At 39.0% G+C, this 23,710-nt stretch overlaps 1 protein-coding gene across 15 annotated transcripts in view; it reads left to right on the top strand.

Moving 5' to 3' along the window:
- Nucleotides 1–23,710, top strand: part of Sugct (succinyl-CoA:glutarate-CoA transferase) — a 727,080-nt gene that overhangs the window by 43,577 nt on the left and 659,793 nt on the right. For all 15 annotated transcript variants that reach the window (XM_042278244.2, XM_076572951.1, XM_006980141.4 and 12 more), the window contains one exon: nt 2,939–3,059. In XM_042278244.2, the coding sequence (XP_042134178.1) occupies nt 2,939–3,059 (121 nt within the window). The remainder of the gene's footprint in view (nt 1–2,938; nt 3,060–23,710) is intronic.

Raw genomic sequence — 23,710 nt, 5'->3', positions numbered from 1 at the left:
GAGGGGATGGAGGATACCAGAAAAATATGGCCCACTGAATCAGCTAAACAGGGCTCATAAGGACTCCCAGAGACTGAAGTAGCAAGCACGGGGCTTGCATGGGTCAGCACCAGGTCCTCTGGCTGTATGTTATGGCTGTTAGCTTGTTTTTTTTTTTTTTTTTTTTTTTTTTTTTTTTTTGGTGGGACTCCTAATTGTGGGAACAGGTTTTTTTTCTGACTCTTTTGCCTGCACTTGGGACTCTTTTCCTCCTATTGGGTTGGCTTGTTTAGCCTCAGTATGAGGGATTTTACCTTGCCATATTGTGTCCTGTTTTGTTGTGTTTGATTATTGTCTCTTGGAGGCCTGCTCTTTTCTGAATGAGAACAGATGGGGAGTGGATCTAGGTGAGAGGGGAGATGGGGGGACGTTGGGGAGGACTAGAGGGAGGGGGAACTGTGGTCAGGATGTATTGTATGAGAGAAGAATCTATTTTCAATTAAAAAATATGGCCAAGCATTTTTGTTTTTATCTATCTATCTATCATCTATCTATCTATCTATCTATCTATCTATCTATCTATCTATCTATCTATCTATCTATCTATCTATCTATCTATCTATCTGTTGTGTGTGTGCATGTGAGTGCCACAGAGCATATATGGATGCTATTTATTTATTTGTTTATTTATTTAATTTTATAATGTGTGTGTGCATGTGAGTACCACAGAGCATATATGGATGTTAGAGAATCACATGTAAGAGACAGTTGTCTCCTTCCACTCTGTAAGCTATGGAGATCAAACTCAAGTTGTTGGGATTTTTGGGGAGAAGGATTCTGCCTTAGGTTTTAAACAATATTAATGATTATTGTTTATTATTTTATGTGTATTGGTGTCTTGCCTGTATGTTTGTTTGTCCACCATATATATGAGGTTCCCGTAGAAGCCAGAAGAAAGTCTTGGATTCCCCTGGGATTGTAGCCACAGATGATTGGGGCCTGCCATATGGATGATGGCAACTGAATCTGGGTCTTCTAGAAGTGCTGCAGAGTGCTTTTAACTGCTGACTTACCTCCTTTGACACCCAATAGTGTTTTAAGAGTAAAATATTTAATAGCATTTACATAATTAAACATTACATTAATTACTATGTAGTACAAATGCATCAGAGATTATATATACAGAAGCTTAGATATACTTGATAGGATTTTTTTTCAATACCTGCAAGAGCTGCTTTGTAAGTAACAGATCAACAAAATTTGTAGAGTAAATTAAGATATAACTAAAGTGTGTTTTGCATTTAATAACAACACGTTCCTTCCATTCTCCTAAGAAATGTTTGGTAGAATCATCAGCATTAATAAATGTCCTTATATTGAGGCTCATCTGGTGTGCTGGTTAGTTTTTCTTGTCAACTTGACACAACATAGTCACCTAGGAAGAGAGAACCTCAATTGAGGAATGGTCCAGATCACATTGGCCTATAGCTTTGTCTATGAGAGACTGCCCTGATGGACAATTGAAGTGGGAGGGCCCTTCTCACTTTGGGTGGTACCATACCTAGGCAGGTGGGTCCGGGCTGTAGAAGAAAGTTATCTGGGCATGAGCCAGAAAGTAAGTTAGTAAGCAGCCTTCTTCCATGGTTTCTGCTTGAGTTCCTGCCCTGACTTTCCTTAATGATAGATTGTACCTGGAAGTGTAAGACAAATAAATCCCATCCTCCACTAAGCTGATTTTGTGCAGAGTATTTAATCATAGCAATAGAATAATACACCTGGAGTATGCTGTATAGCTCACCCTTATAAGAGGTCTATCAATTTAACCTGAGATTTGGAAAGGATATCTGTATACCATGATATTTAAATGGCATACATGCAGCTTTTCTGTCTCTATCTGCTATTATATGGATGTGGTTTGAGTGTGGTTCCAAGAGTGTGTTTTGAAAGCTTACTCCTCAGCTTGACAATGTTGGGATATGGTGGAACATATAAGAAGAATATAGTAGAAATGGAAGATGTAAGTTAGCTGGGTAATGGGAGTATATGTCCTCAAAATAAATTAAGGTAGTTCTTGTGGGATTCCAGTTCTCATTAGAATAATGAAATCCTACTTTCTGTCTGCCTGTTTCATAATGTGGTTGATCTCTCTTGCATATGCTTCATGTACTGTGATGATGTTCTCCATGAGGTCCTCACTGGACCTCAGCCGAGGCTGGTGTTTTGCTCTTAAACCTCTAAGATGTGAAGTAAATAGGTCCCTGCTCTGGAGTAGTGCTATGATGCTCATATTTCTTGATGTATTTCTTGTGTGTCTTTGGAAAGGTCACTTACTCATCTGATGCTTTTATTTCTAGAGCTTCAAAGGATGACATATTCTCTTTTTGAGATGTCTTCTAAGATGCACCCTTTCAGTTGCTGAAAATCAAAACAATACATCTCATGAAAGATACTTAAAATTCTTTGGGAAAAACATTTGAAAGTATGAAGGCATTTCAGAATCATGTTCTAATGCACTAAACTGTGTTGTAATTAGAAATAGTACAGAGTAAGGATAGAGTATAATGATGATATTGTATTTAGGGTTATTTTTTGGTGAAGGTTTTAAGAGATTTTATTAATGAATTTTATGTTCTTATATTTTATTTTTACTTATTCTTCTGAGAATAGTTTGGACACGATGTTTAGTAAATGTTTCTTACAGTTGAAGGGTACAGAATCTATTTAATAGAATACATTTATAAAAATATTATAACCATTATTTCCTTGACTATAGCAGTTCAAGTAATTGATTGGAGCTTTTATGTTTGCATAAACATGCTTCATTTATCCTGTAATCCTTTTTATGGGATCTTACAATGTGAGAATTTTATTAAAATTACAGTTCTATTATGTGGGAAAAGTTGTTGAAGGTTTGGAAGTCCCTCAAAAAAATCTGATTAATCTTTACCTCTTCTTTCAGCTTGCAGCCATTAGTGATGTGTTTGTGGAAAACTATGTCCCTGGCAAACTTGCTGAGATGGGCCTAGGGTATGAAGATGTAGACAAGATTGCTCCTCACATCATCTACTGTTCCATCACAGGTATTTCAACCCTGTGCTATCTTTAGTGAGATTTTTTTCTTCTATAAGAAACTTGCATTCCTTTTCCCAAAGCCACAGAAACTGCTAAACAGAACTATTAAGGACTTAAACTGGACATTTTATAGATTTATTGGCTACTTGTATTTCTTTTCTGAATTGGCAAATTCATATTTATACATAATTATAGTTAGGATCAAAAGGTATTCTGGGCCTTCAGTTTTCTTCCAGTTCTCAAATTCTGTAGTTTAAAAGATTCTTATTTATTTTATGTATATGAGTGACCTGTCTCCATGCACACCAGAAGAGGGAATCAGATCTCATTACATATAGTTGTGAGTCACCATGTGATTGCTGGGAATTGAACTGAAGACCTCTGGAAGAGCAGCCAGTGCTCTTAACCACTGAGCCATTTCTCCAGCCCTTTGTCCTTTTTTTTTGACTCAGGGTCTCATCTAGACTATGCTGACCCTGAACCTTCTATGTTGTAGCTGAGGATGATCTTGAACTCCTAATCCTTCTGTCTCCATTTTCTGAGTGCTAGTCTTACAAGTGTGTGCCGCCATAATGGCCTCAAAATGTCTGATATAATGAAGCAAAGTCCTTGGAGAAAGATTATATAAGCTAGTTTTTCTCAGCTAAGAGGAAAATGGGTGGATCACATGGGTTTTAGTGGTAGGGCTAGGGGATTAAGGAGGAATGGGGCAAGGCAGTCTGGAATAAAACTCCTGTCATCTATCTCGATTTCCCTTCCTTACTACCTCCTGACAATCTTTAGAATAATATCTGCACAGTGTCCTGAATTGCTAAGGGTCTTGAGGCTACATAACTATTTAATGGTAACTAGTTTTAAAACCCAAGCTTCTTACATTAAAAATGTTAAACATTCTTAGACACCATGGAAATGCAAATCAAACCTGCATTGAGATTCTGCCTCCCCCAATCAGAGTGGCTATCCTTAAGAAAACAAGCAACAAAACTTTGGTGGTGGTCAGGGCTGGGCCGAGGGGGGCTGGGAATCGTACACCTTTGATGAGAATGTAAGTTTTTCTGGCAACTGTGGAAATGAATAAGAATAGTATCTCAAGTGGGGCTGGAGAGATGGCTCAGAGGTTAAGAGCACTGACTGCTCTTCCAGAGGTCCTGAGTTCAATTCCCAGCAACCGCATGGTGGCTCACAGCCATCTGTAACTAGATCTGGTGCCCTCTTCTGGCCTGCCATCATACATGCTGTATACATAATAAATAAAATCTTTAAAAAAAAAAAAAAGAATAGTATCTCAAAAACCTAAAGTTAGAAATAACATATGATTCAGCTATACCACTCCTGGGTCTATGCCAAAATGGATCAAAGTCAGCATATGTTAGAAATATCTAATAGTGCTTATTGCCGCACTACACACAATAGCTTTTTTATGTAGTTTGACCATCAACACATAAACAGATAAAGAAAATGTAGAGTAGAGACACAGTTAAGTTTTAATTAACTATAAAGAAGAAAGAAATTATGTCAGTTTTAGAAAAATGAATGAAACTAGAGGTCATTATGTTAAACAAAATAAGACTCAGAAAGACAAATATTACGTTTCCTCTCATATGTTGAATCTAGAGTTTTAAAAAAATAAAATCAGAAGAGAGGCTATTTGGAAAGAGGAATAAAGATCATCAGGAAGGGGTAGGAAATTTAATGTGGGTAAATATGATCAAAATAGATACATAAATGAAAATTACATCATGAAACCCATTATTGTGTAAATCCCCCAAGCTTTTTGATTTAATATTAAGTGATTCATCACCTTCCATACTTTGACAGTCATTGTGAAATGCTATGGTGAAACACCATGGTCAGAACAACTTGGGGAGGAAAGGGTATATTTCATCTTAGTGCTTATAGTACAACATCTATGTAAATCAGGGAAGGGACTTAAGGCAGGAACCTGGAAGCAGGAACTGCAGTAGAGGCCACAGAGGAGTGAGTCCTGCTTACTGGCTTGCTCCCCATGACTCCTTAGTCTGCTTTCTTACAGCACACAGGACCACGGTGGCACCAGCAACAGTAAGATAGGCCCTCCCACATCTGTCACCAAGAAAGTGCACCACAGGCTGGCCCACAGGCTAATCTGGTGGGGACATTTTCTCAATTGAGGTTCCCACTTCCCGTATGACTTAGCTTGTGTCACACTAGCAGAAGACTGGCCAGCACAAGTGCTGACATGCGCTTTGTGATCAGAGGATGTTGAGCAGCTCTACCTGAGATTTGCTTTGGCCACTCTCTTTCATCTATTATTAATAATATTTGAACCAGTAGACATCAGGAGCAAAGCAACTAGTCAGAAAGTCTAGTCAACAGATCATTTGAAAGCAAAAATCATCTATGAGATGTGAGTTTGCGTGGATATAAAGCAAGATTCATTTCTTTTGTAGAAGTTTGTCATTCTTGCTAGATTTCTTTTTAATTTTTAAAACTAAGACTGATTATACCAGTCTAATGTTGCACACGCCATCATGGGGTTCTTGTCTTTCCTGATGTTTCTCAGTGTTGCTACTGTATTGTCAGTGCTGCCCAAGTCCAATTTGGCCCCGTCTGGAGTTGGCTGTATTACTGATGAGAGTAATGTTCAAATGCCTGGGATTTGCTTTAGCGAAGCCCGGCAATTGTATAGTTGAAATTGCCCCAATCTGTGAAATCTGGCACACTAAACGAAAATGCTAAACTGATTTCAAATGCGGAAGGGCCTGGTTGTTATTTCTGTGGTCCTTATCATTTCAGAGAAAGCTGAATGTGAACAGTAGGGGGCAGTGTTTAAAAAGCTATTGTTCACTAGCAATTACTTTTTGCAAAAAACGGCATTGCTTTCTGTGAACCTGAGTAGGGCAAATCTCTAATAGTACAGATTTATATTTTTTAAATGGAAGACTTTAAAAAATTATATTATTAATAATATTTTTTAAAAATTGAAAATAATTTAAAACTTATTAAAATTTAAATGATTAAAATCACTTAAAAATGGTTACCCCGCACCTCTCTATACTTGTAGATCTACAAAGCAACCTCTCTTAACAATGTACAGTTGTGTCTTTGGAGCATGTTTTTAATAAAAAAATTTAGCAGCGTGAATCCTTTCCATCACACTTAAAAATATTTCTTTTTTTTCTATTTGTCTACTCCATTACTCTTTCCTTCTGGAAGGATAAACATGACAGTATTTGACTAGATTGAACTTTGGTGGGAACAGTGAATATCCTTTAGTAAAACTTCCTTTGGGATGGGGAATTCGGGAAAGGAGTTGGCTTGGAAAATGAAACTTTGATTTTGCTTCTCCATCATTAGTATCTTCTTAATCTCCACCCTCTATGGATAGGATTCCTCTTGAGGAAAGGGCCTGGCAAGGGATACTAAGGGCTCAATTCAGAGAACATACCCAAGGGTTTAGACTTACTCTTTAGCTCTAAGTAGAAAGACCTTGGAGCATGCCTCTGAAACACAAGGAGAGCATATATTAGAACCAAAGGACAAGAATAGCCAAGCCAGTTTTTAGCAAGAACCACGGCAGCATATTTCCCTGTTAAATATTAAGGCTTAACAAATGATGTTGTGAGTGTACTATGTCAGAAACATAGATAATCATATCTGTGTCTTTATTCCACGTCAGATTTATTGAGTAAAAATAAATTCATAAGGTATGGCAGTTTTGTCAGCAACAATTTGTTGAGCAGCCCATTCTTCTCCATAGATCTAGCTGAGCCAAATACAAGTTATTTTATGACAGTTTTATTTACTAATATTAACTCTCAGATCAGAGCTTTCACTGCACATCACACAGTAAATCTCTGTATATTATAGAATGGTTTCAAAGGGGTTAAAAAGGTCATAGCAGAATTAAAGGGGTTTCAAAGAGGCCTGAGAAGCAGAACTGATAGAGAGGGAAAGAGTCTATGGGATAACAAAATGATGCTGCAGATGTTGCTGCTGAATCAGGCTGCAGGGCCCAAGCTGAGCTGCAAAAATGAGGTTTAGTGGAAGCTATAGAGGCAAAGGGCAGGACTGGGTCTAGACAGATGAATGGGTGGATGGACAGATAGCAATTCAAGAAAGCTGTGTCAAGAGTGAGAATGGAGCTGAGCTGAAGTCTCTGGGACAGCCAGGAGCCCATCCTCCCTGTCCGTCCCTGGACATACGCTGGGTAGTCAGTCAGTTGACAGGTGGGACAAATACCATTGCAGTGTTGTGTTTCCTCGTTCATGGGGTCTGGGTGAGGCAGTTAGACTCTTTTGTCAGTATGGTATGTCTGATAATTTCTTGATCCTGTTTAATTAATTTATTTATTTGATATGGTTTTAATAGCCCATATGCTTCTATAGTCCACATTTACTTAATAAATTTATAGGGTTGCACCCTTTCTTACTTTAGGAATGAGTTGTTTATCAACCTATGTTTTGTGGTTGGGGCTGGACAGATGGTGCTGTGTACATGTCCACCAAAGTACAGAGTGAAATGCTGCTTGCAAAAAGGAGTCTATACAATGCAATGCACAGTCAGAAAACCTATTTTAGACAATATAAAGTAGCTTAGGGTAGTGCACAGCCTGATCTCAACAAATGATTTTTCAGACAATTATGGTAGAATCATTTCCTAGCAGTATGAAGAAACGGAATGAGCTTTTAGTTTGTTCTATATATTGAAAAATGTTTTAAGTCCTAAGTATGAAAATTCAAACTTTAAAATATTTTGAAAATATTATGTTTTGAGAAAATTATAGGAGAATATCTTCATGACTAAAGTGTAAGGAAGAGTTTTGTAGACAACAGAGAGTACAAACCACAAAGAAAAATGTTGGTCAATTTGACTACTTTTTAAAATTAAAAACTTTTGTGCATTAAAAGGTACCATTAAAAAGTTAAAAGATAAGTCATAAAATCTTGGAAGAAAAGTCTAGAATGAAAAAAAAATCAAATTAAATAGGAAAAAGAAGTCCAGTTTAACAGAAAAAAGAACAAGCTCTGAAAAGGAAACTTAAAATTAGTAAATATGATACTCAGCCTGATTTTTCTTCAGGAAATGCACTCCACACCCCTGAGTTTAATAAACATTTAAGTATGACATCACAAAACATGAGCATCCCCATGAAGCCTTTGTACATTGCTGGTAAGAACATGTGCAGGCTGGTTTTATGTCAACTTGATACAAGCTGGAGTCAGTTGAGAGATGACAACCTCATTTGAGAAAATGCCTCCATAAGATGGGGCTCTAGACAAGCCTGTAGAGCATTTTCTTAATTAGTGATTGGTGGGGCAGGGCCCAGCCCATTGTGGGTGGTGCCACCCCTGGGCTGATGGTCCTGGGTTCTATAGGAAAACAGGCTGAGCAAATCATGAGGAGCAAGGCAGTAAGCACCCCCCCAACCCCCCCCTATGGCCTCTGCATCAGCTCTTGACTCCAGGTTCCTGCCCTGTTTGTGTTCCTGTCTGGATTTCCTTCAGTGATGGACTGCAATGAGGAAGTGTAAGCCAAATGAACCCTTTCTTCCCCATATTTCTTTTTTTTTAATTTTTCTATCACTCTTTATTAATAATTCTCTCATATGTCCATGAATAGACATTGTTATATGCTACTATTATTTTCTGTTTTTTCATTTGTGTGTTTTACTAAGCATATTACAGTGAACTTGAAATGTAACTTTAAAATACATTTCACCTATTTTTTTCTCTTATTTTATTTTATTTTATTTTATTTTATTTTACAATACCATTCAGTTCTACATATCAGCCACGGGTTCCCCTATTCTCCCCCCTCCCACACCCTCCCCTTACCCCCAGCCTACCCCCGATTCCCACCTCCTCCAGGGCAAATCCTCCCCCGATGACTGCAATCAACCTGGTAGACTCAGTCCAGGCAGGTCCAGTCCCTTCCTCCCAGACTGAGCCAAGTGTCCCTGCATAAGCTCCAGGTTTCAAACAGCCAACTCATGCAATGAGCACAGGACTTGGTCCCACTGCCTAGTTGCCTCCCAAACTGATCAAGCCAATCAACTGTCTCACCTATTCAGAGGGCCTGATCCAGCTGGGGGCCCCTCAGCCTTTGGTTCATAGTTCATGTGTTTCCATTCATTTGGCTATTTTTTTCAATAGTTGAGTAGAACCGAAATTTATTATAAGCCACAGTCGTCCTAGGGACCTCCATGCTATATATATAGCCTTTATGTTTCTATGGGCTGTGGTCTGATTGTTCTTTATTTTATATCTAAAATCCACTTATGAGTGAGTACATACCATAACTGTCTTTCTGGGTTTGGGTTACCTCACTCAGGATGATTTTTTCTAGTTCCATCCATTTGCCTGCAAATTTCATGCTTTCAATTGTTTTTCTCTGCTGAGTAGTACTCCATTGTGTATATGTACCACATTTTTTCCATCCATTCTTCCGTTGATGGGCATCTAGGTTGTTTTCAGGTTCTGCCTATTACAAATAGTGCTGCTATGAACATAGCTGAGCATGTATCTTTATGGTATGAATCAGCATTCCTTGGGTATATGCCCAAGAGTGGGATGGCTGGGTCTTGAGGTAGTTCGATTCCTAAATTTCTGAGAAACCGCCATACTGATTTCCACAGTGGTTGTACAAGTTTACATTCCCACCAACAGTGGAGGAGTGTTCCCTTTGCTCCACATCCTCTCCAACATTGGCTGTCATTGTTGTTTTTTTGATCGTAGCCATTCTGACAGGTGTAAGGTGGTATCTCAGAGTCGTTTTGATTTGCATTTCTCTGATGATTAAGGATGTTGAGCATTTCTTTAAATGTCTTTCAGCCATTTGTAGTTCTTGTTTTGTGAATTCTCTGTTTAGCTCTTTAGCCTATTTTTTAATTGGACTGTTCAGTATTTTGATGTCTAGTTTCTTGAGTTCTTTATATACTGTGGAGATCAATCCTCTGTCAGATGTGGGGTTGGTGAAGATCTTTTCCCATTCTGTTGGCTGTCTTTTTGTCTTATTGACTGTGTCTTTTGCTCTTCCCCATATTTCTTTTGGTCATGTTTCATCATAGCAATATTAACTGTAACTATTGATAGGCCATTTGGTATACCTGATGGGAGGCCATTTAAAAGGTCTTGTGAAGTTGTACTTGTAACGTAAAATTTTGTTTCTACTTGTAGAAAATGAAGGTTTCCTGAATTTTCTACAGTTCAAAAATAAAAATTGAGAAAGAAAGTTTTAAGAGAAGCAACATTAGGACAAGGGAGGGAGAATAGAGGTGAATGATCAAAGTACATTATAATTGTATATGAAAATATCAGTGAAACCCATTATTATTTATAGTTCATGTGCTAATAAAAATGAATAAAATTAAAGTAAGTCTCTTAATCCTCAGATGGTCACATAGCATTAGACATATTTTTACATTGAATAAGTAATCAATATGGATCTGACGGGCTTTGAAACTAAAAGAACCCCTTGGTCAATTAACATAAAACTACTTGTATAAACCCTGAGCATTGTGTTGCCTTCTCTTCAGTCAGGAAATAGATTTTCCCCAGAATTTCAGAATGTTGTAGCCATCTGCCTAACCTCATAATGAGTTTGATATATTTACATTTCATACTAAACACATTATTTAAACAAATGATGATTCCATCTGCAAGAGAAGAGAAATTAGTGAATAATCACAAGATTTCAAAACAGCCCTAAAGTAAGCACTGAGATACGTGTCTGCAGCTGTGGGCTGATTCCAGAGAGTGACTTTGTACCTTCCTGCTGTCTCCTAATGCATAACCTTTTATCTTCAAATGTCCCCCCCCCACATGCAACAGATGTGCTATAAACAGACACTGTCTTCGTTCCCACTCTTCTTTGTAAACCTGCACTATTTACCTCCTAGAGGATGAAAGCCCAGGAAAGTTCTCTATATACTTTTTGTTATTATTTCATTTAAAGTATTAGAAAAGCCTAGTCCAATTTAATATTTAAGTTTAAGATCAGGGCATGATGCTACATGCCATCCTAGCACTTGGGGAAGGCAGAGGTAAGAGAATAAAGACTTCAAGGCTAGCCTCTGCTACATAGCTAGTTGGGGGCGAATCGGCATTGTAGGAGACCCTCTCTCAAAAATAAATATAAAGAAATGAACAATTTTCAGACTCTATCTAGTTCAATTTATGACTTCCCCTTTTCTCTATATTGGGCCTGCTTTGTTGGAAATTTGAAGAAAGGAAGGGAGGAAAGAACAGAGAGAGAAAGACTTAGAAAATCATAGTAAATTTCTTCTTTTCTTTTAAAAGTATTTTATTATTTGGGAAAAAATTATCATATTTTGACCATATTCACTTCTTCGCCCAACTCTTCTCAGATCACCCCCCTATTCCATACCCACTCAACTTTGTGTCCTCATTTTTTTAAACTTATTTAGTTCATTTAGTACTGCCTGTATGCTTTTGGGGGTGTGGCCATCCACTGGAACATTTTGGTGTTTCAGAGGGCACACACTAAAGAGAATTAACTCTCCATTTCCCAGCAGCTATCAGTTACCAATACTCATCATTTAGTGTGGGGACCGGGTGACATCTTCTGGCTCGATGCTGGGATTTTTGTCTGACTTCAGCTTGTGTGGGTCTTAGGCTGTCACAACTTTGTGTAAACAGGAATCCAAAACTGGAGGCTGCTTTATGAAAAATTCTTTAAAGGTAGATTAATTTAAGAAAAAGGAAGATGGTGGCGCCTGCCATGGAGCTTTGAGGTGTCTGAGAGACCCATGGAGGCGCTGAAAGGAAAGGAGTCTGCAGAGCACCAAATAACTGCAGAGCAGTTTAAAAAAAAAATCTGAAAAATAGACTCGTGAAAGATGGCAGAACAGAGCTGCTAGAGGCAGAGGCTGACAATCTATAGCCCGGAGCTCCTGCAGAGATTGGTCAGGACTGGCCAGTCCCAGCGTAGAGCCACCAAGGCTGTGGCTCCTGCTGCTTGCTCTGCTGGGAGACGGAAAGCTCAGAGCAGCAGCGCTGCCCACATCCTACATGCACAACAATCATGCCCAGGTCCAGAACCTAGGATAGGGTGGTGTGTCGCAGCCTGGAGGTCCCTCCGAACATGTCATTCCTGAACAGGGCTGCTCCAGCATGGAGCCACTGTGGCTGCCGCCTGTGCAGCTTGCCCTGCTGGAGACGGGCAGGAGAGCCTGACAAGCACAAAGGTTGAGCTGGGTGAGGCTCACAGTGGCAGAGTCTGCTCAGAACCTGTCCCTGGATTCCCTGCCTAGCCCCAATATCACCCTGATTCTGGGCAACAGCAGGATATCTGAGATGAGTCTCCAAAAGAGTCCGGTATTTATGGTGCTTCAGAAACCTGAAAACCTTAAACCAGACCAAGGACTCATTACAATGAGTATTTGCATGTAAAGCTGTTTGAACAAAAAATATACTATGTGGCACACTGCAGTTTCCAGTGCCACTACCACAAAGGGATATTCGATGGAGAGGTGGGGAAGATAGAGGAACCAAGTGGTGAACTAGAGACACATGGCGGTGACAAGTGTGAGGGAAGGCTGCAATGGGTGGAGAAACATGTCCTTACCGTGTAGGGCCAACAGGGTGGTGTGTAGCAGCCTGGAGCTTGCGCAGACTCAGCCCCTGAACACACGGCCCAGTCTTGGTTCCGAGCAACCACAGGATGGTCGAGAGGAAGGACAGTTCATTTTCTGGATTGGACCTCCTCAAAACGCCTCGGTGGTCCGTGTGCTGCTGCCACTGGAGGCCACTTAGGTATCTGTGGGCCACTGCCCTAGCCTGTGTTGAAGTCTGAGTTCCATGCGGATGTCCTTGATCCTACAGCAGCCAGGGCCCTGTTGATGTCAGTGGCCACTGCCGAGGGCCATGTCTTGGTCTGTGGTCCTGCTGCATCTGGGGGCAGTGTTAATATCCATAGTCATGTTACCATCAAAGGCCATGTGGATGTTCTTGGCCTGTGCTGCTGTGGAAGGCCGTGATGGTGTCTGTGGCCTGTGCTTTGGCAGAGGGCCATGTTGATGTCTGTGGTCTGTACTTCCACTTTGAGGTCTGTGGCATATATTGATGCTGGAAACCATGTGTAAGTCCATGATCCATGCTTGGGATAGCTGTAAAGGGCAAGGAAGCTAATTTTGCTATGGTATTGATGACTGCAGACTCACAGTTGGGGGTGGGGAATGGAACGCTTCTGTGACAACCCCTACTCCCCTCCTCACAAAGTAACAGCCTAGACAGAAAGCCATCGAAGAGAACTCCTAAAAATTATAGCTCTCCACTGTTGATGGCTTCTGGTGGGGGCTACAGGTGTTGAAGGACTCAGTTTTCTTTAAGAGGCTGACCACCAGTTTGACCAAGCTCCACTGAGTATATGGGCAACACAAATTGGATGACTCCCTTTTTCTTCTTCTTTTTTTTTGGGGGTCACTAGGGTGGAGGGCAGACCTGGGAGGACTGGGAAGTGAGTGTGATCAGGGTTCATGGTGTGAAATTCCCAAATAATCAATAAAAATATTATGTAAAATATAGATTAATTTTATATAAAATTTTATTGTTTTACTTCTATATGACATTGAGAATATTGATTAGAATTTTTCCATGACCTTTTCCTTTATTATTGTTACATATATTTGTATATATATGTATATAAATACAACCTACTAAATCCATTTAGTGTTGCTAGTATGTATGTGTTTAGCGCTGACCACTTGGGATTAGAAAACCTATCAGAGGACTCATCCTAGGAGGACTGATTCTTCCTCATCTAGTAGCCATTAGTTGCCTATAACTCTTCATTTAGAGGTGAGATCATGTGGGATTTCCCCTATCCACTGTGAAATATCAGTCAGTGTTGTCACTGTGCAAGTCTTGTTTAGGCAACCATATTGTTAAGACTTCATGGGTACAGTTCCCTGTGCCATATAGAAGACACTGTCTCATAGTAGATGTCCTGATCCTCCATCTCTTATGATCTTTCAACTCCTTCTTCTGTGATGTTTCCTGGGCCTTAAGTGTAGGGCTTATATTGTATTTTTGACCAGTTGTGGATTTCTGTGATGGTTTCCATCTGCTGAAAAACAAGCTTCTTTGATGAGGGACAACTACAGTTATTTGTGCCTCTGAGGATAGGTTTAGAATGCAGTAGGGAATTATACTGATTTAGGAAAGTGGTAGTAGTAGATTCTCCTTCAGGGTTCATGACCTCATCATCTGTGGGTAGTTGGCCAAGTTTATAGTACCCAGTGTGAATTTCCTTCAATTGATCAGGCCTTAAGTCCACTTGGTTGTTGTTTTCCCCTGAGATGTAAGTGCCACTATTGCCCCCTTGGGCATATCATGCTCCCCTGGTCATTGTGGTTCATAGGCATTACAGTTCGGTAGGCCTGTTAATTGCTTTTTCTCCCTTGACATCTTGCACAGCACCTACAGACATTATGAGAGCTAGTCCTCAAGGAGGAGACTTCCAGGTCAGTGCCAGCTTTATCTCTTGAAGTCATGTGTCTGAAGTATATGATGTCTTTAGCAATAGGGTCCTACCTTCAAATTGTGGGAGACAATCAAAGACAACAGCAATAGCCTATATATATTTGATGAATCTTTTGGATTCTTTGAACAACCACTCAAAGTGGAGTTTTTCTTGCTTGGTGCTAGGGTTTTTATTAGATAGTTAATGGTTCTTGGGGGATCATTATCACCCAAAATGACATAACTTCACCTAAGTTATTTATGTATACACGTTCACTGATATATTACATATGTATTCTTCAGTAAACATAAATATTTCCCTATGTGTTTTCAACGTCCTCAGTGTTATCTCTCCCTCTTCCCTTCCTCTTTCTCTGTATTACACTTCCTCTTCTCTCCCTAAAGTCTTCTCTTTTGTCCCCCATTTTCACTGTCATAGTACTTGTGTCCAACTATCTCTACCTCTAAAGCTTCTTCTCTCTCTCCATATCATGGTTCTTTTTTCTTTCCTAGTTTCTGAAGTTGCTCCACATTATTGACTCACATTGGATATAGGATCCACAAATAAAAGAGAACATGTGACATTTGTCTTTTCTGGGTCTGGGTTACCTTATTTAGTATAATAATTTTCTACTTCCACCCACTGATCTGAAAATTTGAGGATTTTATTTTTCTTTATAGCCGAACACTACTTCATAGTATATGTACAACATTTTCATTATTCACTTATCAGTTGAAAGACATTTAGGTTGTTCCCATGTACTTGCTATTATGAGTAGAGTGCCAGTGAACATGGCTGAGCAAAAATATTTGCAGTAGAATATTACATCCACTGAGAGTATACCAAGGAGAAGTATAGCTGGATCATGTGGTAGATTTATTTTTCTAGCTTTTTGAGAATTTTCCACACTGATTTCCAGAGTGGCTGCACCATTTTGGAATCCCACCAACAGTGATAGAGGTTTCTCCTTCCCCACATCCCTCCAGTATTTGTTTTCATGAGCTTACGAAGTCTGACTGGGGTGAAATGAAATCTCAGTGTTGTTTTATTTTGCACTTCTCATTCATTCCTTTAGGATCCATCTCTTCCATGCCATTTGTGATTTCTTTAGAGTCAAACCTTTCCAGGGAAAACATGAATTGTAGGATACCAAAACCAAAACTAAAACTAAAACCCCACCCCTGTCTCAACAAAACAAAACAAAACACCCAGAAAGCCAGTGCTTGAACAGCTATTCATTCAGTAGCTCTCTGGGTTTCTGAGCTTTGCTGCTGGCCCTGTCTGTGGATGGAGTGCTCTAAGTGTGTTCTTAGACACAAATTACAATTCCTTGTGGCTTTTTGTGGTCATCTATATCCAAGGTACACTGCTAATATCCCTTGGTGCTGTGGGGGAATCTTTCCTTTAAAAACCAACTAGTAATGGTTTCCTGATGGGTCATTTGGCTCACAGGGAAAAAGCCCTCTTCCTCTTTGGCAGGAGGACTAGTTCTCTGTTTTGCTGTTTAGCTGATTTAGCCATGACCTCTATGATGTTGTTTTTGAAGTCACCATTATGTGGCCCTATGGTGGGTAGATTGTCCTTCCTCTATGTAGAGATGGATTGCATTGGACTCTTTATGAGGAAGTCCCTTCTAAATATCTCATATCTTTCCACCTTTTCTTGAGTATTCTTTGGTGGATGAAGAAATCTAAGGATAATGAACCTTCTTTCATAATCTTTTAGTATGTCCTGCTTTGATGTCCCTGCATGTGGGCAATTCTCTGTGGATTTAAAGACTCAGTTGAAAAAGACAAGTGGTCCTGTTTGAACGTTGTTTAGCTCAACTCTTGCTTAAGAAATACATTTTTTTTTTTCAGGGAGTAAAGGATAGCAATTCTCCAGGAGTGTTTACCTGAGAGTTTGTACAAGATCTTGCTATCTTTTCTTCTCTCACCTCTGTTTTCTTTTGAGTACCTATAAGGACAAAATAATTAATATAAAGTAATTAATACATTTTCATCACTCATCACATAAACCATAATTGACACTTATGTTAACAAAGCACAGGTTACCGAGGAAAAACCTTAGCAAGATTGCTTAGCCAAGTTCTATGGGATTCTTCATAGGTGAAGAGACAGAGACTCAGAGAAAATGCATTTTTATGTCTGATGAAGAATGGATGGTTGTGTAGAAATGCAGATAAAAGGTTCTGATCACATGGAAATAAAATGGTAAGACCTTAAAGACATCGGTAGCATGAACATGAAATTTCTGTCTTTAAGATTTTTAAGTATGAAAAGATAATATTTGATATGGTTAAATGCTATTACTAACTTAACATAAATTTTCAACTATTTAAAATCAAGTAAAAAGATCATTTTTCCATATACCAGATTTCAAAATAAATGTTTTTTCCTAACAGTAAAGATGATACTGAGTTACTTCTGAGTATTAGGACTATTGTTATAAGTATTAGACTATAGTGAGAAGAACTAGGACTATTGTGATAGTTTCCTATGAACTGTGAGGTTAAGAAGTTCTACTGGACTGGTGATGGACATGCTAGTTCTTGTTTGTAATCTCAGAACGTGGGAGGTGGAGGCAGGAGGACTGTCAGTTCAGGGCTAGCTTGGGCTACATAGCAAGGTTCTATTTCAAGAAGGCTCTATCTCAGTCAAGGACTGAACCTGTAGCTTACTGATACATGCTTGCCTAGCAGCAAGGCCCTGGATTCTACCCCAGCTTCACAGGCAACCCTCCCAGCCACCCCTCTAAAAACAACCCTATTGGACTATGAATAAAATGATGATGTATTATATTAAAAAAAGAAATTGCTCTTCTTAAAGTGACTTCTCGGCTGGGTATAACTATAGGTATCTAAGTGCCATTTATCACTATTTCACAACAAAAGCTTATAAATGTGGGACTTGACTACAGTTTCTGTATAATTTTACTTTTCTTTCTTTCTTTCTTTCTTTCTTTCTTTCTTTCTTTCTTTCTTTCTTTCTTTCTTTCTTTCTTCTCTCTCTCTCTCTCTCTCTCTCTCTCTCTCTCTCTCTCTCTCTCTCTCTCTTTCTTTCTTTCTCCCTTCCTTCCTTCCTTCCTTCCTTCCTTCCTTCCTTCCTTCCTTCCTTCCTTCCTTCCTTCCTTCCTTCTTTTTCTTTTTTGTTTGAGACAGGGTTTCTCTGTGTATCCTTGGCTATCCTAGAACTCGCTCTGGAGACCAGGCTGGCCTCAGACACAGAGGTTCGCTTGCCTCTGTCTCCTGAGTACTGGGATTAAAAAGACACTGCCCAGCAATTTTTTTTTTTCTTATTTTATTGATTGTTGAAAGAGAAACCCAAGACCTAAGGAAGCTGAGCTTTTTCTCTACATGCTCTGAAATTCTAGATCTCTTAGGACTAAACATTTGCTATAAATGTATTATGCTCTTTATCTATCAAAATAAATTGGATTATCATTTACTTTTGATATGTGGATACAATAGTTCACAATGTAAAGACTCTCTTGGAGGGCTTCGAGAGGTGGTTCAGTAGATAAAGTGCTGGCTATGCAAACATGAGGAACTGTTTGGATCCCCAGCAGGCATGTAAAATCTGGCTGTGGTGGCATGCTTCTGTAACCCCACTTCTGGGGTGGTGAAGACAGGCAAATCCTGGGGGGGGGGACTGGCTGGCCAATATGAAATAGTGAGCTCCAGCTTCACAGAGAGACTCTGTCTTAAAAAACAAGGTGGAGATAAACAGAGACACCAGATAAGCAGAAGACCCAGGCAGAAAGACAACTTCCTTACTTTATACATGCATGCATGGGTGAGCATACATACAAACACCCCACCCCCACAAAAGAATTTCTTGGGAATCAGGGACCAGAGAAAGAAAAAGATGACAATTTTAGTTAATGTGAAAGTAGTAATTATTTTAAAACCTTTACAAATTGAGTGTTTCACGGATTCTGTCAAATAAATGTGCCAAGGTTTAGCCACCTTCCAAAAACTCTTTAATCAAAACTAAATAGTTTCCTTTTATAGTAATAGGCCTGGGGAAAAATCCATAATTTAAAAGAAGCAATGATAGATAAGAAGACATTTTATACTTAAAAGGATAAAGAGTAAGTGTTAGAGTTAAGATAGCATTTCATAGATGCTAATGATTTTTTCCATTCTTCAGATGGTCTTTTAGGCCAGCACAGTGCAGCATTACATTCTCATCCTTTATTTGAACCACAGCATATTTATTCATAAGGTCAAAAGTCTGTAGAACAAGAGTCATAAATGCTAGACTCAGGAATATTGATAGACTCCAATTGCAGAACCAAGGATATCTGGCTGTGGAGACTGTAAACCCCACAGAAGTGTCACAAATGAAAAATAGCAAAGCTAAAAATATTGGCAAAAACTTGATTATGGGAAAGACTAGTCTCACAAACAACCTGTTAAAAATAGGCAAAGGAATTGAATATACATTTCTCCTAAAAATATGTATAACTGCGTGGTGGGGGTACACACCTCTAATTCCAGCACTAGGGAAGCAGAGGCAGGGAGATCTCTGTGAGTTGGAGGACAGCCTGGTCTATAGAGTGAGTGCCAGGACAGCCAGGGCTACACAGAGAAACCTTGTCTTGAAAAAACCAAAACAACAACAACAACAAAACAAAAACACAAAACAAAACCCCAAACACACACACACACACACACACACACACACGCACGCACGCACGCACGCACGCACGCACGCACGGAGGGGGAGAATTGACAAGTACAAGGAAAGATGTTCAACATTAGCAATTAAGTAATATTTAATAGAGCTATATAAATAAAAAGAATATGAGATATTATTTCATCCCTACTAGGATGGCTACAAAAGGAAGGAGGAGTAGCAGGAAAGAAGAAAGTTTGACAGGGATGTGGAGAAATTAGAATTCTTGTTGAGTGTCAGGGTAGAGTACCTGCAATTCTAGCTCTTGGGAGGCTTGGGCAGGGGGATCAATAGTCTGAGGTCAGCCCAAGTAGCATAACAAACTCTGTCTCAAAGATAAAATTGGAAACTTTATGCACAAGACAGCAATAAGATTTAAACATAAATTCCAGGTGTAGTGGCACAATTGTGTAATCTCAGTACTCAGAGGACTGAGATAGGAGGATGGTACTAGCCTGAACTACATACCCAGGCCTTATCTTCAAAAAATTTAAGCAGAAGAACTATTATATAATTCAGCAATTCCACTTCAGGGTAGATTCCTAAAAGAAGAGAAATCCAGATCTTGACAAGATTTATAGACCCATGTTCACAGCAGCTTAATTCCAAAAGCTTTAATGTAGAAGCAATTCAAGTTTCCACTGACTAATGAAATAATAAACAAAGTACACATACACACACACACACACACACACACACACACACACACACACGTGCGTGCACACATATATTGAAGCATTTTTCAACTTTAAAAGGAAGGAAACTGAACTGAGGAACATGTTACTAAACAGATGAGTTTTAAAGACCTTATGCAAAGTAAGACAATCAAGAACAAAAAAGGGAAATTCTGTTTGAGTTTATTGGTATATGGTACCCTGAGCAGTCAAATTAAGAGAGAAAGTAGAATAGTGGTTGCCATGGTTTAGGGGAGAGTGGAGTAGGGAACTGTTCAATAGGTACAGGTTTTAAGGGTAAAAGCCTATGGAAATTCCTGAGAGCCACCACATCAACTATACAGCATATGAATGCACTTAATGGCTTGTATGGTGTACTTTTCAAAAAGTGAAAAGCAGTGAAGACAAATCCAGCCTGTGAGGAATACTATGAGAGATATTCAGATTATTATGCCACAACCATTAAGCCATTTTTTAACATGTGTTGTTTACCCATCTGTTCAATGACTGGGTATTGAATAGATAAAACAGGCTTTTGTCCAGTAACAAATTGATATTCTGTGTACACATTAAATGCACTTTACCTTAAGAGTGTTGTTTTCTCTTTTCTTTCAACCTAAATAATGAGCACAGTATTAATCATGTAGCTGACACTTGTTTGTTGCTAAATAATGACCAGTATTTCATGTTGTGAGTCTAAATCCTATTTATACACTAATTTATGTCTTTAGATTCTTATTGCTATTGATCTTATTTTATCATTCTAGTGTTATAATTTATCATTTTTAATATTGTCTACAAAATTTTCAAGTACTGAGGAAACAGAATTAAAATGAACACTTTTGGATGAGAATTGTCTGTTATAATAAATAGATACCATGATTGCTGCTTTTACTTTAAAATGGAAAACGATGCTATTTTTTCAGCTTTCTTGCAAATTACCTACCTCTCCCACCATACCGCTGTGGGACTATCTGTAGTCTGGAATTCCAATCATAAATTTAGGTAGCAATTCCGAGAGCTATTTTCCCTGCCACCCTCCCCTTTCAGCTAGCCCGCCAACCACCAAATGTATAGAACAAGAGTAAAAATGAGTATTAAAGGCTACAAGAAAAAGAGCAAATGAGATATAAAGGCAGGCCTTTTAGAATAACCTCTGACCTTTCAGTGGAGACTCTGAAGGGCCTAACCCTGGATGGATGTTCTACAAGCTCTGAAAGACCACAGATGCCAACCCATAATACCCAGAAAGTAGAATAGTGGCAAGCCTACCTATTGTAACAAAATGAAAAAGAAAAATATTTTATGATAAAAACAAATTTAAGCAATTTCTGTCCACTAATGCAGTTCTACAAAAGACAGTAGAAGGAAACCTTCAGCCTGAAGAGACCATTAGCTACACTCAAGAGGACCTAATGATTAAATAATCCTAGTACAATTAACCAAAGGAGGTCTAAAAAACCAATAACAACACCACAACAGCAAAATAATTGGAATTAATATTGCTCAATAATAACTCTCAATATTAATAGTTTGTACAATAAAGAGGCACATATTAACAGATTGGATTAGAAAACAATTTCCATGTTTCTTTTGCCTGCAAGAAACACTCCCACCATTAAGGACAGATACCATATTAGGGTAAAAGGATAGAAAAAGGTATCCCAAGACAACAGATCCAAGAAGCAAGCAGGAATAGATATTTTAATATCTGACAAAATAGCCTTCAAATTGAAACTAATCAGAAGAGATAGGGAAGGACGCTACATACTCATTAAAAAAATAATCTATTAAGAGGATATTATAATTCTAAACACTTATGCACTGAATACAAGAGTATCAAGTTTCATAAAAGAAACACTACTAAATCTGAAATCACGTTGATCCTCACACAGTAATGGTGGGTGACTTCATTTCCCTACTCTGACTAATAGACAGGTTATTCAGACAGAAACTAACCAACCAATCAACCAGCAACCAAAAAAAAAAAAAAACCCAAACAGCAACAACAAGAAAACAAAAACAACCCCCCCAAACCAAAACAAACACCAAACAAAACTATGGAGTTAAATAACACTATAAATCAAATGGACCTAAAATACACCTACAGAATATATTATGCAAACAGAGAAGAATACATTTTCTTTTTATCTTCCCATGGAACTTTCTTCAAAATTGACAGCTTATTAGGACACTAAGCAAGCTTGAACCAAAAATACACAAACTTATGGAAGTTAAGTCACTATTGAATGAAAATTGGGTCAAGACAGGAATCAAGAAGTAGATTAAAAACTTTTTGCATTGAGTGAAAATTAAAACATAACATATCCAAACTTAAAAGATAAATTGAAGGCAGTTTTAAGAGGAATGTTCATAGCACTAAGTGCCTACATCAAAAACCTAGAGGCATCTCCTACTAATAACTTAATGATACAGTTGAAAGCTTTAGAAAAACAAGAAACACCACTGTGGTGGTAATCTAATTGTACTGAAATATTATTTTGATTGTATGTTAATAAATAAAGTTGTCTGGGGGTCAGAGCTATTAGAGCCATAGCAAGAGTGTGGCGATGGTGGCACACGCCTTTAATCCCATAGATATCTGTGTGTTCAGGGTCAGAGCTATTAGAGCCATAGCAAGAGTGTGGCGGTGGTGGCACACGCCTTTAATCCCATAAGATCTCTGTGTGTTCAGGGATACAGCCAGCATTGGAGACATATGCCTTTAAGACCTAGGGGGCTGTACATTCAGACAGTGACGAGGCAGTCATGTGTTTGGGTTTACAACCAATGAGAAGGCAGAACAACATACTATAAAAAAACGAACCGACAGGAAGTAGGTCTCTTTTCGCGAATCTGGGACAGCAGGAGGAAGGGTGAGATTTTAGCTCTGAGCTCTGACCTCTCGGCTTTCTCTTTTACATTGTTTCTGTGTTTCTTATTTAATAAGACGGTTGGTTACATCTATATCTGGCGCCCAACGTGACAAGAATCCATTAAAAACTGCTTGGCTTGGCGGCAGGTCCGCTTTCCCGCAAGGGCGGCAGGCGGCCCGCGGCGGTGGCGGCGGCACGCGGCGACCGGCCGCGATCGGCTTCTTAGTCCGAGTAGTGGCTTCTGAGCCTGGGTCTAGTTCTGCTTGACCTCAGGCTGGACTATCGGTGAGCTGCTTGCTTAAATCCTGCTCGCTTAAAGCCGGTGCTACAAACAACTCAGAGTTGCCCTGCCGAACAGGGCCCTGCCTGTAAAGCCAACGCACGTGGTCGGAGCTTAAGGAAGCCAGACCCAAGCCTTGACTCGGCACAAGAGGGAACACGTGGCTGCATTTAAACTTTAGCCAGCTACGCTTTCTTGTGCTCTCTCTCTCTCTCTTTCTCTCTCTCTCTCTCTCTCTCTCTCTCTCTCTCTCTCTCTCTCTTTCTCTTTGGATTTACACCTGGGACACTAGGTGGCTGCTTTGAAAATCCCCTCGGATTTCTACTGTTCTACGCAGATTTGGTAAGTCATAACATATCAGATATTTTAAAGGAAACTATCTAAAAGAGAATTTTTTCCACATTAAAAAACAAATGGGTTTTATGTGTACATTGGAAGAAAATTGGTTTTTGTTCGAAATTTTAGGCAGTCTGGCAATGGAACAACTATATAATATTAGTATTGGTGGAATTATGCACCTTATCACTATAATAATCCACATTTTAATATTTAAAAAGATAGTCAATTTAAGTGCCAGGATAACAGCTTTAGAAGAACTTGTTAAACCTGTAAAAATTCAGACAGAAGAAATTAACAGTAAAGTTGTTTCAAGTCGGGATCATAAGGTTGCAGAAAGAAAGCCTGTTT

Source organism: Peromyscus maniculatus, chromosome 5 (assembly GCF_049852395.1).
Source record: "Peromyscus maniculatus bairdii isolate BWxNUB_F1_BW_parent chromosome 5, HU_Pman_BW_mat_3.1, whole genome shotgun sequence".
Taxonomy (NCBI): domain Eukaryota; kingdom Metazoa; phylum Chordata; class Mammalia; order Rodentia; family Cricetidae; genus Peromyscus; species Peromyscus maniculatus.
This window is presented reverse-complemented; position numbering and strand designations above follow the sequence as displayed.